The 14742-nt window shown below is 35.6% G+C and overlaps 1 protein-coding gene across 3 annotated transcripts in view; it reads left to right on the forward strand.

The window, feature by feature from the left end:
* MYO6 (myosin VI) overlaps nucleotides 1–14742 on the forward strand; it is a 156052-nt gene that overhangs the window by 115983 nt on the left and 25327 nt on the right. For all 3 annotated transcript variants that reach the window (XM_019804526.2, XM_034647939.1, XM_034647941.1), the window contains 6 exons: nucleotides 1980–2075; nucleotides 2369–2542; nucleotides 6156–6194; nucleotides 9498–9591; nucleotides 13124–13254; nucleotides 13350–13427. In XM_019804526.2, coding sequence (XP_019660085.1) covers nucleotides 1980–2075; nucleotides 2369–2542; nucleotides 6156–6194; nucleotides 9498–9591; nucleotides 13124–13254; nucleotides 13350–13427 — 612 coding nt within the window. The remainder of the gene's footprint in view (nucleotides 1–1979; nucleotides 2076–2368; nucleotides 2543–6155; nucleotides 6195–9497; nucleotides 9592–13123; nucleotides 13255–13349; nucleotides 13428–14742) is intronic.

A 14742-nucleotide genomic window follows, 5' to 3' on the forward strand; every position in this document is an offset into this window, starting at 1 on the left:
TCAGACATCATTACTTGAGGTAATACAAGGACAGCTCCGTCTTTGTGCCCAATGAGAACTGATTAGCACAGGGAAATATGGATTAATTTTATTCAGGAAGATAGGTGCTGCCTTATCTTACAGAGGACAACGAAGAAAGAAAGGCAGGAAAAGAAGGAAAGAGAAGCTGCTTAGGTGGCAAATGGCCTCCCATTCTGTTTATTGTTTTGAGATTGTAACCTAGTGTAACAGGGCTTGGATGGACCCAGGGGCTGAAGTGAATGAAGACAGTATTCTTGTTTCCACACATCACTGACTGAATCAAGAACGTGTTAGGTAACTAGGTTGAATGCATTTACTTGAAAAGCTGACGTAATTGTGATAACCTTCTCTAGGGACTGAACCTAACAACCACCTGTCCCACTGACTTGGAGTTCTTCTGTACCCTTAAATAGTTCTTATAATGGGGAGCCTGTTTCTCTTTAGTGGGGATAGAAATAAAGCAAGATGTATCCTCAACAGAACTTTTGCTGTGATTGAAGATGTCTATCCAGTCCTATTTATTCACTGTTCACTGGTCTTTTCTACGACCAGCCCGATGCTTGGTTACCTTTAACAAGAGTACTGATTGCTGGTCAACAGAATTGTGCGCAGGGTCTCAGACAACCCTGAGTTATACAGTACATAAAACTACAGGGACAGCAAGCTAAAACATCAAGATTGGGCTGTGGCTGCTTGTCTCAAAAGAAGAGCAAGACAGTGAATTCCAATTTTTATAATCCATTACTTTTGTATTTCTTTGGAAATAAAAATAGTAATAATCATCTATTGAGCACTTAGTATGTGCTAGTCACTGATCTAAGGGTTTTACTTAAATTATTTATTTTAATCCTCATAATCTGTGAGGTGGATCCTGTTCGTATCCCCATGCTAGAGATGAGGAGACATACATAGAGAGGTTAAGTGACCAGTCATCTAGCATAGTGAGGAAGTGGTGGATTTGGGAATCAGGCTGGGAGTTTTGACTTGAGGGCCCTCACTCTGACTCATGCTGGTGTATCACGTCGTAGAGAAGAGCCTCTGTGGTCTGCTAGCTCTCTCACCTAGGAAAAGCCCGGTAAGGCTCTCAAAGTCTTAGCTTTTTCATTTTTAAATGAGATTGTCTTTCTTATCCTTAGGTTATTCTGAGGGTCAGATGTATACTTCTATGTGAAGGCATTTTGGAAATTTTTAAATATGAGATACTATAATTGATAATATAACCTTAAAATGATTCAGTGTCCTTCAGATAGTTTCAGGCTCATTTTGTAGACACGTTAGGATGTATAGCTATAAGAGAGGGAAAGGTCTGTACTGATTTCAGATGTGTTTTAGAACAATGCTTCTCTCGGGTCGCCTGGGTGGCGCAGTCGTTAAGCATCTGCCTTTGGCTCAGGGCGTGATCCCAGCATTCTGGGATCGAGCCCCATCAGGCTCCTCCGCTAGGAGCCTGCTTCTTCCTCTCCCACTACCCCTGCCTGTGTTCCCTCTCCTCGCTGGCTGTCTCTCTCTGTCAAATAAATAAATAAAATCTTTAAAAAAAAAAAAAAAGAACAATGCTTCTCAACCATGGCTGTACCTAGGAATCACCTGATGTAAAAGGTATGGAGTTTAGGAGGTTTAAAAGTTCTCTAGGTAATTTGCCAATCAAGGTCAAGAACCGCTACTTTAGACATAGGTAGTTAACTTTATAAGGTGCCCATTGTTTTGCATACTTATAGTGTTTGTTTGTTTGTTTTTGTCTTAGTCCTTTTTCCTTTTCTAAGAGATTATAACCAAATACTTGCTAGATTTCATTGGTAGTTTAAAGCTTACTAGATGTTTCAAAGGCAGTATAATTGTGTAAAGTGTGAAAATTTCCTTTACAATTTTAAGTATTTCACATCCCAGCTGTTTTCTAAAGGAAATGATGTAATCTGTTTTTGATAATTTAACAACTGATGTATGTGTACTCTTTTCAGATACCCAGAAAATCTAAGTTGGCAGTTCATAGGAACATCAGAGATGACGAAGGCTTCATTATCAGGCATTTCGCAGGGGCAGTGTGCTATGAAACAGTGAGTGTGACTTTTACCAAGAGAAAACCATCTGAATTTGAAGCTGCACTGTGCAGAATGTTAACCTCTAGCCGCATCTGGTTATTTCAGTTTAAATTTAGTAAAGTTTAAAATTTAGGTCCTCAGTACACTGGCCACACTTCATGTGCTCTGTGTCTGCATTGGTGGTGACCGTGTTGGACGGTGGGGATACAGAATAGTTCCGTCATCTTGAAAAATTCTACTGAATACAGCTGAATCAAGGGATGTTACCATAGGATGGACTGAACCATTCCTGTGCTTTTATTTTTCAGACCCAGTTTGTGGAAAAAAATAATGATGCTTTACATATGTCTCTTGAATCCTTAATATGTGAATCCAGAGATAAATTTATACGAGAACTATTTGAATCATCCACAAACAACAACAAAGATACTAAACAAAAAGCAGGAAAACTTAGTTTCATCAGTGTGGGAAACAAGTTTAAGGTATTTATGTTAAATTTATTACTTGGAAATTTGTTTTTATTGCATTTAAATAAAATATATTGTTTTATACTTTACAGAGGATAATATAGATCACTGTCAAAAATCCCATGAGTGAAATGCAAGAGCAGACCCTGCATTGTTGGTATCTGCATAAAAAATAACATAAAATGGGTGTAGTAATCGAACATACAGAAATTCTTACAATTTTATGAATCTGTTCTTTCTTGTTGCTTAACATATCTAATTCATACCTGCTTCTCCTAATGTTCTTGCTTCTGCTTACTGTTTGGTTGACCTTCAAACCTTCTCTTTCCCATGTGTTTTCTGTTTCCTTCCTCATTCAACAGTTTGTTTTAGCTGGAGTAGTTCAGCTCGGGATGGCTAGAGAGGACTAGTTGAGTTGAGAGAGGAAAAGCAGGCACAGCCAGGGCCTTCAGGTAAATGATCACCTTCGTGGACTCTTACTTATAGAATGGCTGCCATGTTAAAAAGAGCCCGTCTCAAGTTCATGATTCAGTTTTTTAAATTTATTTTCAATGTGTTTTCTTTCACTGTGCTTTATGGGTGTATGTATTACACTAAAATTTGATTAAAGCTTTTAATAACTTTGTAAAAGATAAGTGCTTTGTGTGACAAACACTTCAAACTGCTTATTTAACATTGAAGAACATCTCATTTGTTTTATTAATTTTGGATCAGAAATTTATTCTTTGAAGTCTGACAAGGAATTGTTACATGATGTGTCTTAGAAATGGAACACTACTAATTGGTTCTAATTGTTGACTATTTAGCATAGAAAAAGATAATTTAAAAACTTTTGTATCATAAGTTTAATGAATAAAAAATTATAAGTCAAAGACGTAAAATTAATTTCTTTTATACATTTCCACAAAGTCTTATTGTTGTATTTACAAGAAAACTCTGCATATGTCTTTCATTATGTGTATTTTAAATATTAAAAAGTTTAAGCACGAGAATACTATAATAATAACAACAGTGTAGCCTCCTGAAATCCCTTGTGATTGAAATGGGCTCTAAATACCTAACTTGATAAAATCATGTTTATAAAGCTAAATTTTTTTAAAAGTAAATATAAATATAAGAGAAAGCTTATAATACTTTTCAGGTAATTGAATAAAAAGTCTTTAACTTTGTTATAAGTTATATTCATTAATTATGAGTTCCTAATTCTCTTAGGCAATATTTTTTCCTTTTATTTTGATACTCTGAAATTCCTCAGTAGACATACGATAGCAGATTAGTTTAAAATAGTATTTTAGCCTAAATGAAATGGCTATTATTATTTTCACACTGTAGTATATTATAGTAGTATTGCTGCTAAGAACATTTTTGAAATTTTGGACAGTATAAATAAGAACAAAAACATTCTTAAAATTCTTTGAATTAAAGTATTATGTTGAGACTTGAAATGCCTAAATATTGCTTATGTGCAATATTTTTGCATATTAAAATATTGCATATATTTTGCATACTAAACTGCTAAAACCTATAATTGAGTGATATTATTAATAACATTTTTAAAATGTTTTTATAAGATACTTTGAAATGAAGTATTTTTTAATTTAAATTCAATTAGCCAACATATAGTACATCATTAGTTTCAGATGTAGTGTTTAAAAATCCATCAGTTGTGTATAACACCCAGTGCACCTCACATCACGTACCTTCCTTAATGCCCATCACCCTATTACGCCATCCCCCGACCCATCTCCCCTCCAGCAACCCTCAGTTTGTTTCCTATAGTTAAGAGTCTCTCATGGTTTTTCTCCCCTCTGATGACCTCCCATTCAGTTTTCCTTCCCTTCCCCTATGATCCTCTGTGCTTTTTCTTATATTCCATATATGAGTGAAACCATATAATTGTCTTAGTATTAATAATTCTTAATTTAAAATGTAGTAGAATAGCTTGTTAAATTCAAGTTATGGGAAGCAATAAAACAAAAGAGGCTAGCATTTACAGTAAGACTTCAGTTATCCAACATTTCTGAGAACCAGAAGTTCTCTACTGAAAAGTAACATTTTCAGGTTATTGAAACATAGCCCCTTTACTGCTAGTGTTTTTAGAAAAATAATCCTTTTGATGGAAATCTAACTCTATTATGTACATAAATATTTGTATGCTTTAAAATAAAAATAAAATACAAATAAAGCACGAGTTTCATAAAACTGTTTATCTTTATACCTTATGGTCATTGACTGTTTCCTTGATAATTGACATTCTTCCCTCTTCTCTCAAGTTTATTTTTGCTGCTTCTACTCTATCTCCATTTTTTTTTGAAGAACACTGTGCTTAGTCTGTGGATTAAGAGACATGGACTTTGTGACAGTTTTCTTTGCAAATTAGTGGCTCTCGTACTTTTCAGTTATTTGATGATCCGGATTGATAAAAGTTGTCAGTACTCAGTCAACCACATGAGTGGGGTATGACTGTATTTTTTTAATCCAGTGGGAAATTCACTCCATTTTTATAACTTAACCCTATGATACCTAAAGTATACTGTAGTATCATGGGTAAGAGAATGAACTTTATTAGGCCTGTGTTGGAGTTTTGGCTTTATTATTACTAGTTCCATGATCTTAGGCAAGTAATTTATCTCTCTGGACCTTAATGCTTTTACCTGAAAAATGAGGCTAATAATACATCCTTAATTAGAATTGTTGTGGAAGTTAAACATGATAATGCCTGTGAAAAAGCTTTGAAGGAGTGCCTGACTCACTGAAAGCATCCAGTACAATCTACCTATTACATTAATATTATTAAATATAGCAATGCTTGATCTAGTATGTTAATTTAAGAATCAACATCTTAATTTATCTTTTTGTGAGTAGTATAATAAGCATCTTAGTATAAAATTGCTTTAAGAATTTTACATAATGTACTTTGCAGAGAAGTAAAGCAAAACATGATTTTAATGTATTATTAAACCAGAGTAAAATATTATCACTTAATATTATTATAAACAGGAAAATACAGTAACCTGTAGTGTTTATTGTCAAGTTGTTTTTGAGAATTGTCCAAGCTTTTAAAAATAATTGGAATGTGAAATATTTTAAAATAACAAAGAGGGTTTCTACAGCTAGGCAGGACAATTTCATTTATGAGAAGTGTTACATAAAACATTTCCAATATATACCATTAGTGTATATTTTAAGTATGTCTTCATTCTTCAGTGGAATCTGACAGAAACTACACCCAGTTTGCTACACATTCAAGTACTGCTCTGTTAATCTCTTATGGAATGCATCTGCAGTATTTTCATTTACTTCCTTTGTTGCCTGTACACTTTTTGCTCATTCATCCCACCTGCAAGTGTGCATGTATATTTTTTAGCATTGCTAATATTCATTGTTTTAATTATTTAAGTTTTGTAGAAGTCATATAAGTTATTGTCCTTTAGCATTATATTAGCCATATATTTTGCATGTTACTGTCACAGAATTTATGTATCAGTTGTTAAATTGTGATGTCCCATGTTAAGTGTTGACGTTACTGCATGTTATTTTATGCTAGTGTTGGAGGGCTAATATTAACTTAATAACATTGTGTACTTTTGCTTTTTGAAATAATAAAGTGATTTGCTTTCTTCTACAGACACAATTAAACCTGCTTCTGGATAAACTTCGAAGTACTGTGAGTACACTTAGAAAAAATCCAGGGTTTTTAAGTAGTCGTCTTAAATTATTAGTAATTACTCAAATAAGCACAGTAAACCTGGAATAATTAGAAATTAATTTTTTTAAAGGTTTTATTTATTTATTTTTATTAGAGAGAGAGTAAGCAAGAGGGGGAGAGAGAGCACGAGCCAGGGGAGGGGCAGAGAAGCAGATTCTCCACTTGAGGGGCGCCTGGGTGGCACAGCGGAAGTGTCTGCCTTCGGCTCAGGGCGTAATCCCGGCATTATGGGATCGAGCCCTACATCAGGCTCCTCTGCTATGAGCCTGCTTCTTCCTCCCCCACTCCCCCTGCTTGTGTTCCCTCTCTCGCTGGCTGTCTCTATCTCTGTCGAATAAATAAATTAAAAAAATCTTTAAAAAAAAAAAAAAAGATTCTCCACTTGAGCAGGGAGCACAACGTGGGACTTGATCACCTGAGCCTAAGGCAGGGGCTCAACCAACTGAGCCACCTAGTTGCCCCTAGAAATTAATTTTAAACTGAATTCCCTCATTTGAAAAAATCAGTTTTTAGGGGCACCTGGGTGGCTCAGATGGTTAAGCTCTGCCTTCTGCTCATGTCATGATCTCAGGTCCTGGGATTGAGCCACGTGTAGGGCTCTCAGCTTGCCANTGTCTGCCTTCGGCTCAGGGCGTAATCCCGGCATTATGGGATCGAGCCCTACATCAGGCTCCTCTGCTATGAGCCTGCTTCTTCCTCCCCCACTCCCCCTGCTTGTGTTCCCTCTCTCGCTGGCTGTCTCTATCTCTGTCGAATAAATAAATTAAAAAAATCTTTAAAAAAAAAAAAAAAGATTCTCCACTTGAGCAGGGAGCACAACGTGGGACTTGATCACCTGAGCCTAAGGCAGGGGCTCAACCAACTGAGCCACCTAGTTGCCCCTAGAAATTAATTTTAAACTGAATTCCCTCATTTGAAAAAATCAGTTTTTAGGGGCACCTGGGTGGCTCAGATGGTTAAGCTCTGCCTTCTGCTCATGTCATGATCTCAGGTCCTGGGATTGAGCCACGTGTAGGGCTCTCAGCTTGCCAGGGAGCCTGCTTCTCCCTCTCCCTCTAGCCCTGCTTGTGCTCTCTGTCTGTTTCTCAAATGAATAGATAAAATCTTTAAAAAAAAATTAAAAATCAGTTTTTAAAATGATGGTCATTTTGGTTAGGCTGCTTCTGAAGAAAAGTGAAATATATATGTGATACATATGTGAAGTCATTATTTATAAATATACAGAATTCTCTCAATGTTATTAAATTAAGATTATCCTGTAGTTTCAGAAAAGTGCAAATAATTATTTATGTGGAGAAGAAAACATATTTCTTTTTATTAAAAACGTATTTCTTTTTATTATTTTTTTTAAAAATTTTATTTATTTATTTGAGAGAGAGAGTGAGAACACGAGCAGGGTGAGGGACAGAGGGAGAAGCAGACTCCCTCCTGAGCAGAGAGCCCAATGCGGGGCTCGATCCTGGGACTCCAGGATCATGACCAGAGCTGAAGGTGGATGCTTAACTGACTGAGCCACCCAGGTGCCCCGAAGAAAATGTATTTCTTAGGATTAAACAAAATGCATGTAATTCATTTTCATTTTATTATTCTAATAGTAACATTCTCCAACATGGCAATGTTGATGTGGAAAAAATGGACATAATATCTTTATGCCCTGTTACAGAGGCAGTATTTCTTAGGATCTTTTTTTTTTTTTAACTAGACATTTTAGTAGTTAACTCTGTTTTTTATTTTTTTATTTTTTGTTTTTAAAGATTATTTGAGGGGGAGAGGGGGGAAGAGCAGAGGGAGAGGGAGAGAGTGTCTTAAGCAGACTCTGAGCTGAGTGTAGAGCCTGATGTGGGGCTCTTATCTCATGACCCTGAGATCATGACCTGAGCCAAAACCAGGAGTCAGACGCCCAACCAACTGTGCCACCCAGGTGCCCCAATTCATTCTTTTTTTTAATGGTAATTTATCAGAGAAAGCAGTTTGATATGTGGGTTATGTAAATGAGGCATGATTCCAAGGTGAGACATTTTTTAAACAGATCTACTGAACTAACCAGGTATTCTTCCTTATCAAGTAGGCATTTTGGAAAACCAAATATTTATTCTGTTGGTGCTGTTATTGCTTCACTTATTGTTAGACTGGCTTTTGGGACCATTAAGAAATTCTTGCACATATCCTCATTGTTTGCAAATATTTACCATCTTAAGAACCAAACATCTTTAAAAACCAAATCTGATAAGGAGGGTGTTTTATTTTTGTTACCCTAATATAGTGCTACTATAAAATGAGGAGATTTATAAGAAGAGGGTTTTTCTAAAAAGGGTTCTGAAAGTGGTTGCAATGAGCATCATTGTTGAAATAACTATTCAGTTTTCTAAGGGGACTCGTTTGGAAAGAAACAGTAATTTGGATGTCGAGTGTATTCGCTTTCCTACCCAGCAGTTTCATTGTATACATATCCATATTCTTTCTGCCTCATTCAACATAATCTGATAACTGATTCCAAATGAATGCCTTTCAAAGCTTTTAAAAATACTGTTTAACAAATAGAACTTTAAAATGTACAGTGGTGCAGTTTCAGGACTTACTGTATATTTTTGAAGTAGAATAATGAAAAAGGTTGAATTTTTTCCCCCACTTTGGCCTGAATTTGAGGAGGCATAATTTTACTTATTTCTCTTGTTACAGGACAGTTTTCTTATCACAGAAATATGGCACATAAATACACTTAAATGTAGAATAAAATCACATCTATATACCTGGAAAATGTATTGTTTAAATATGTTAAAATATTTTATGATGAAAGACTTTTCTTTTTACAATAACACAGTTTTTGGCACTCAAATCTACAATGTAGTATTTGTCTTTCTTTTTTTTTAAAGATATATTTATTTTAGAGAGAGAGAGCATGAGTGGGAGGGGCAGAGGGAGAGAGAGAGTCCCAAACAGACTCCATGCTAAGCATGGAGCCTGACGCAGGGCTCAATCTCATGACCCCAAGATCATGAACTAAGCTGAAACCAAGAGTCGGATGCCCAACTGACTGTGCCACCCAGGCGCCCAGTATTTTTCTAATATTAGTATATAACGCAGAAATTTATTCCAAGCTTGAAATTTTAAAAGTATCTATTGAGTTTTAAATTCTTTAGTGATTATTTTAAGAGGTTCAAATATTAATGGTAACATGTCTGAAAGTTACTGGTATTAATAGAATTAGAAAAGCAAGGATGCTGTATGTATTGTCATTAAAAAGTACCTTTATTCTCCTAGGGTGCCAGCTTTATTCGTTGTATCAAACCTAATTTAAAGATGACAAGCCACCACTTTGAAGGTGCCCAAATTTTGTCTCAACTTCAATGTTCAGGTATTTTCATGTTTTTATAATTTATATGCATGTGTGTTGGGAGTCTTAGCTCAAACACTTTAATATGTACGGTGCTTTCAAACAACTCACAGTTATCTTGATTGTTTTCAAGTGCAATGATTTTTACTTTTGATTTCTTTTAATTATAAGAAAAGCATGGCTAACAAATTATTTGAGCAGTATTGGGGTATAGTGTATTATGAAATAAAATAATTCTACAGCATTGAAGTAAAATTTATAAAAACTCTTTAACTGCAAACCTAGATCTCCCTTAAGGAGGTTGCTTTCCGACGGCCTTCTTGGTCTGGCAGCAGGTCATTTCTCATGCCCCACGTAGCGGGCGCGGGAGGTAGGTTCTGGTGTCCTTGCTGTCACTCCACCACTTATAAAAAAAAACTAAAACACGATGCCCTTGGCTGCTGCAGAACTTCTGTGCATTTGGTTAAACTCCCGCTCTCCAGCTCTCACCTGCCACATTCTAACTTTGCTCAGTCGCGGAAGTCTTTGGAGCAGGCACTGTTCTTCCTGGACTGCACGCACGTCCGTCTGCCGTCCCTACCCGTGCTGCTCCTACTTTCTCCCAAGGCCTCGGTCCTCTCCTTGCCTTTTGATTCATCTCGGGCTTGTGATACTTCCTTAAACTGTCTTGTCTTTCTCACTCCTTATATTGTTCCTCTCAAAGTCAGATTTCTTATAAAGCTAGGGTCACTTAAGTTTCAGGGTCCCTCATTTAGATGGGCTCCTTTGAAAGAAAGCCCTGTACCTGCTTTTGTATTCTTTTGCAATTTTGTACTTTTTTCTTAAATTACAATTATATAAGCTTTAGGCAGACCCACCCTGCTCTCCTCAAATCTCTCAGTCTCTGCCAACGGACAGCCTCATTTCTTTACTAGAAGATGGAAAGCTTCACCTCTGTGCCCCCAAACACTGCTCTCTACCTGCATGACCTTCCCTCCTGTGAAGAGGGTGGAAGTGCCTCTCTCCTTAGTTGAGATTATAGTTCTTTGGAATCATCCCTTCTACCTTCTCCTGAATCTTTAATATCGATTATGTATATTGAACCATTCCCTTTGAGGTGGTCTCTCTCATTACCATTTAAACGTGCGGAGACCTCATCCTAATTACCTCTGACCCACAGTCCCTTCCAGCTTTGTCCGTATATCTCACCTCACTTATTGTTCTCTAGTTTTTCCCTTTTAGTCTATTCTTGCTTTCTCAGTTTCCTGCCGTCCACTCACTCTTTAACCCAAGAGAATTCAGCTTCCACCTTGACCAGTCCAACAAAGTAATTCTTGATGAGGTCACCTGTGATTTCACTGATCCTAAATCAGATGTTCATTTTGCAGCCCTTATCTTAGTGTTTGTCACAGTGGCATTGACTTGACCAGTCGCCCTCACATATCCTTTCCTTGGCTCCTGAATCAGCTCATGTCCCTTTGAATTCTACATTGCCTTTCCATTTTCATTTTTTTTCCAAGTTAAGGAGAATTAAATTCATCTAGGACATCTTTTACTAAGATTACTGTCTTCCGATGAGCAACACCAGGGCAGAGTAGGGGAAGGTTAGAGAAGGCAGGTGTTCTTCTCTACAGCCTTGAGGTTGTGCTGCCTGTCTGTGGCAACAAAGAGGGTTCTGAGTATAACCAGCCAGACTGCACCAACAAGCCCCTCACCGAATTCCCAGGAAAGGAGCCAGGGCATGGAGATTTCTAGAAGGAAGAATACTTGGGTTGGTGATTTTTATTTTTTAAGTGTTGAAAGGTCTTTAGGGTAAATTAGCTTCAAGTGCTGAGAAGGCAACCCTGGGTTTGGCAGTTTGTTAAGCTTCATGAAATTCTTAATGAGCTTTTGTGAACCAGCTCATATGTTGTCTTCAGCCTTTGGGCAAGCGAAGAGACTCAGAGGTGGCAGATGTGTACATTCCCAAGGGTACTTGTGTGTTCGCTATAAATGGACAAGAGTTTTAACAACACCAATCAAACCTTTACTTTCTCCAAGCACAGCCCAGAACTAATTAGTTGTAGTTTTAGATATTTCTTTCCATAGGAATGATTGCCTTTATGTGCTTCATTAATTAATATTAAAAATTACAATAGTTATATAGCTGACTCTAACAAAAGTCAAATAGTACAGAATAACAGAAGTAAAAAGTCTCATTTCTCAGGGGTGAGCACTTAATTCTGTTTTGCGCATATTTCTTATACTGGTTAAATCTCTGTCTTATTCTTTTTAATGAATACATCATAGTCTACCATATGATTGTAACATAATTTAATTGACTGATATTTAAGTTATTTCTGTTTTTTTTTTTCCATTACAGTGACCCAGTGGACACGTGTGCATTCTCTTTGCATATCTTTGTCCACATGTGTAACAAGTTGTAGGATAGATTCAAAGAAGTAGAAAGTACTGAGTCAAGGGAGTAAATATTTCCAAATCGCCATCCAAAATTGTTGCACTGGTTTACTTTCCCCACCAGTAGTATATGTGTGTGTTTTCTTACACTGTTATCAACACTGAGTACTATTGGTCTTTTGTACCTTTGCCAGGTAGGTTAAAATTCAATAGGTTAAAATTCTGGTAGGTTAAAATTCAATCTGACGGCCTAGAAAAGATATCTTTCCTATGAGATTATTCCAAAATAAACATCCACTCTTCTAAAAAAAAATTTTTTGTAGTTTCATTTTGCTAATTTAATTTTTAACCACCAGGAATTTATTTTGGTATAAGGAATAAAGTAGGGATCCAGTGTTATGTTTGTTTTTTAAATGGCTGGCCATTGTCTTAACACTTTTTGTTGAATAATCTTATCCCTATTGATTTGAAAGTCCCAGAGAGTGAAACCCAGGTTTTTTTTATAAATAAAAGTACTGGCATTATTTACAGTTGTTGAGCCTTCCCCTGACCACTTCATACTTTTCCTGACATGAAAAGTTCATACTGACTTAAGGCGCAAATAACCAGCCACTAGAGTTATACAGAAAATATTCATTTTATAGACTCTTTACCCCAATAGACTAGTTTCTTTGCGAGGTGAGTGAAAGAAGATCTTTATGAAATAGTGAGCTCTCCTTTCTTTTTCTTTTTCTTTCTGTAAGCATACGTGAGAATTTGGGAATGTGTCTGACTACTTCTTGAAGACTCTGTCAAGAATCTTGTTCTAAAATTAACCTCAGGACTGGGAAAGTGGCTTAATGCAGGCCTTTACCTCATATGCTATTGATTGTGACAGAGGTTTCTAGCAGAAAGAAGAAACAAACTAGATTTGAGCGTTCTAGGGACCAGTAATTTGTCCTGAGAAAATAGTCAAGCTGATTTTTGACAAAATTTGCTAAAATAGTTTTAGGTAGTGGGTAAGTTTTTACATATTGAATATGAATATGATATTCCCTATGTAATATTCCATTGTTGATGATTCCTATAAATTGCCCCTTTCTAAACATTAATTTGTAAAATTGTTAGATCATTCACAAGTTATTTTTGGACTTCTGTACAGAGATCGGCAATAATTTGTGTTTGTTTATGAATCTAGGTATGGTGTCTGTTTTGGACTTAATGCAGGGTGGTTTCCCATCACGAGCTTCCTTTCACGAACTCTACAACATGTATAAAAAGTATATGCCAGATAAACTTGCAAGATTAGACCCAAGACTGTTTTGTAAGGTACAAATACTGCCTAAATTGAAATTTCTTAGCTATGAACTATCTTTTTTACCAATTACTATTTGGCATTTAACTTTCGAACTTTTATTTTTCAGGCTCTTTTTAAAGCTTTGGGCTTAAATGAAATTGACTACAAGTTTGGGTTAACAAAAGTATTTTTTAGACCTGGCAAGGTAAATACGTTTTTATTTTAAACTTTAACATGATGAATATGGATAGTTGGAGTCGATGCATATTTTTAAGTGTTTAGTGATTTGTGTTACTCATGAATTATATGATCACTAACAGTATGCGTCTGTGTACACACACACACACACGAATTATATGATCACTAACAGTATGCGTCTGTGTACACACACACACACACACGAATTATATGATCACTAACAGTATGCGTCTGTGTACACACACACACACACACAGTTTCCCTACTTGTGAGAAGTTTATGTGTAATATTTTGTACAAGTTTTACAACTTTTATTTCACATTCAGAAGTACTAGAATTAGAGCATTGTTCAATTGGATTTTTTGCTTAAATAACAGGTAACCGGAGCTTACTAATTTATTTTTAAAAAAATTAATTAATTTATTTTTTTAAGTAGGCTCCCCAGTGTGGGGGTTGAACTTAAAACCCCAAGATCAAGAGTCAAATGCTCTACTGACTGAGCCAGCCAGGCGCCCCTACCAGAAAATACTTACTGAAAGCTTTTCTAAAACATATTAATTCCATGTTTAATAATTAAAAATTTCACAGTACTTTTGAGTCTTTGTTGTAAGAACAAGTTTTATTGGCATATGATAGATGTATAAGGTATAGGAAATTGGACTGAAGTTTGTGTCAAATTCTGTCAAACCCCAGAATGAATGAATGTATAAATACTTTTGTATGTAACATAGTTAGGCTAACCCATAGTTTTTATATTTATAGATTTTTGTATTAAATTACAAGGCTGACTTATAGAATATCTCGTAACAAATACGAAACAAAAACACTTAAATGCTATTCACAATCTGTTTGTAATATTTTCACCATTCCTAACTTTGTTAATATTGATTAATAGCATCCTCATAATTTTAAACACAACTGTAATTATATAATAGCCATCTATACTTATTTGACTTAGCAATATCATTAATAAATATCTCTACTGCCTTGAAGGCTAGGTTAATGATAATAAATAAATCTAATTTTACATTTTTGGGCATGAGATAAAAATCTGTGTAATACTTCCCTTTGAATATTTTTACTGCAGAGGATCCATACCATTTCTTGTATAAAAGAAAAAAAATTAAAACAAATATATATTCATAGTTGGCTTAGCTGTAATCATATATATCTAAAGTTCAACATTTCCCTTATTTCAGGGCTATAGTAATAATTTTAGAAATAATAGCCTGCGAAAACATTCGGTCTTATTTGCCTCAAGAAAAATTAATAAAAAGAATGTGTTGAAAGCATAAGGCAGGTTTTCAAAGATCTTTAATCTT

The sequence above is a fragment of the Ailuropoda melanoleuca genome, chromosome 19, assembly GCF_002007445.2.
Source record: "Ailuropoda melanoleuca isolate Jingjing chromosome 19, ASM200744v2, whole genome shotgun sequence".
NCBI lineage: Eukaryota > Metazoa > Chordata > Mammalia > Carnivora > Ursidae > Ailuropoda > Ailuropoda melanoleuca.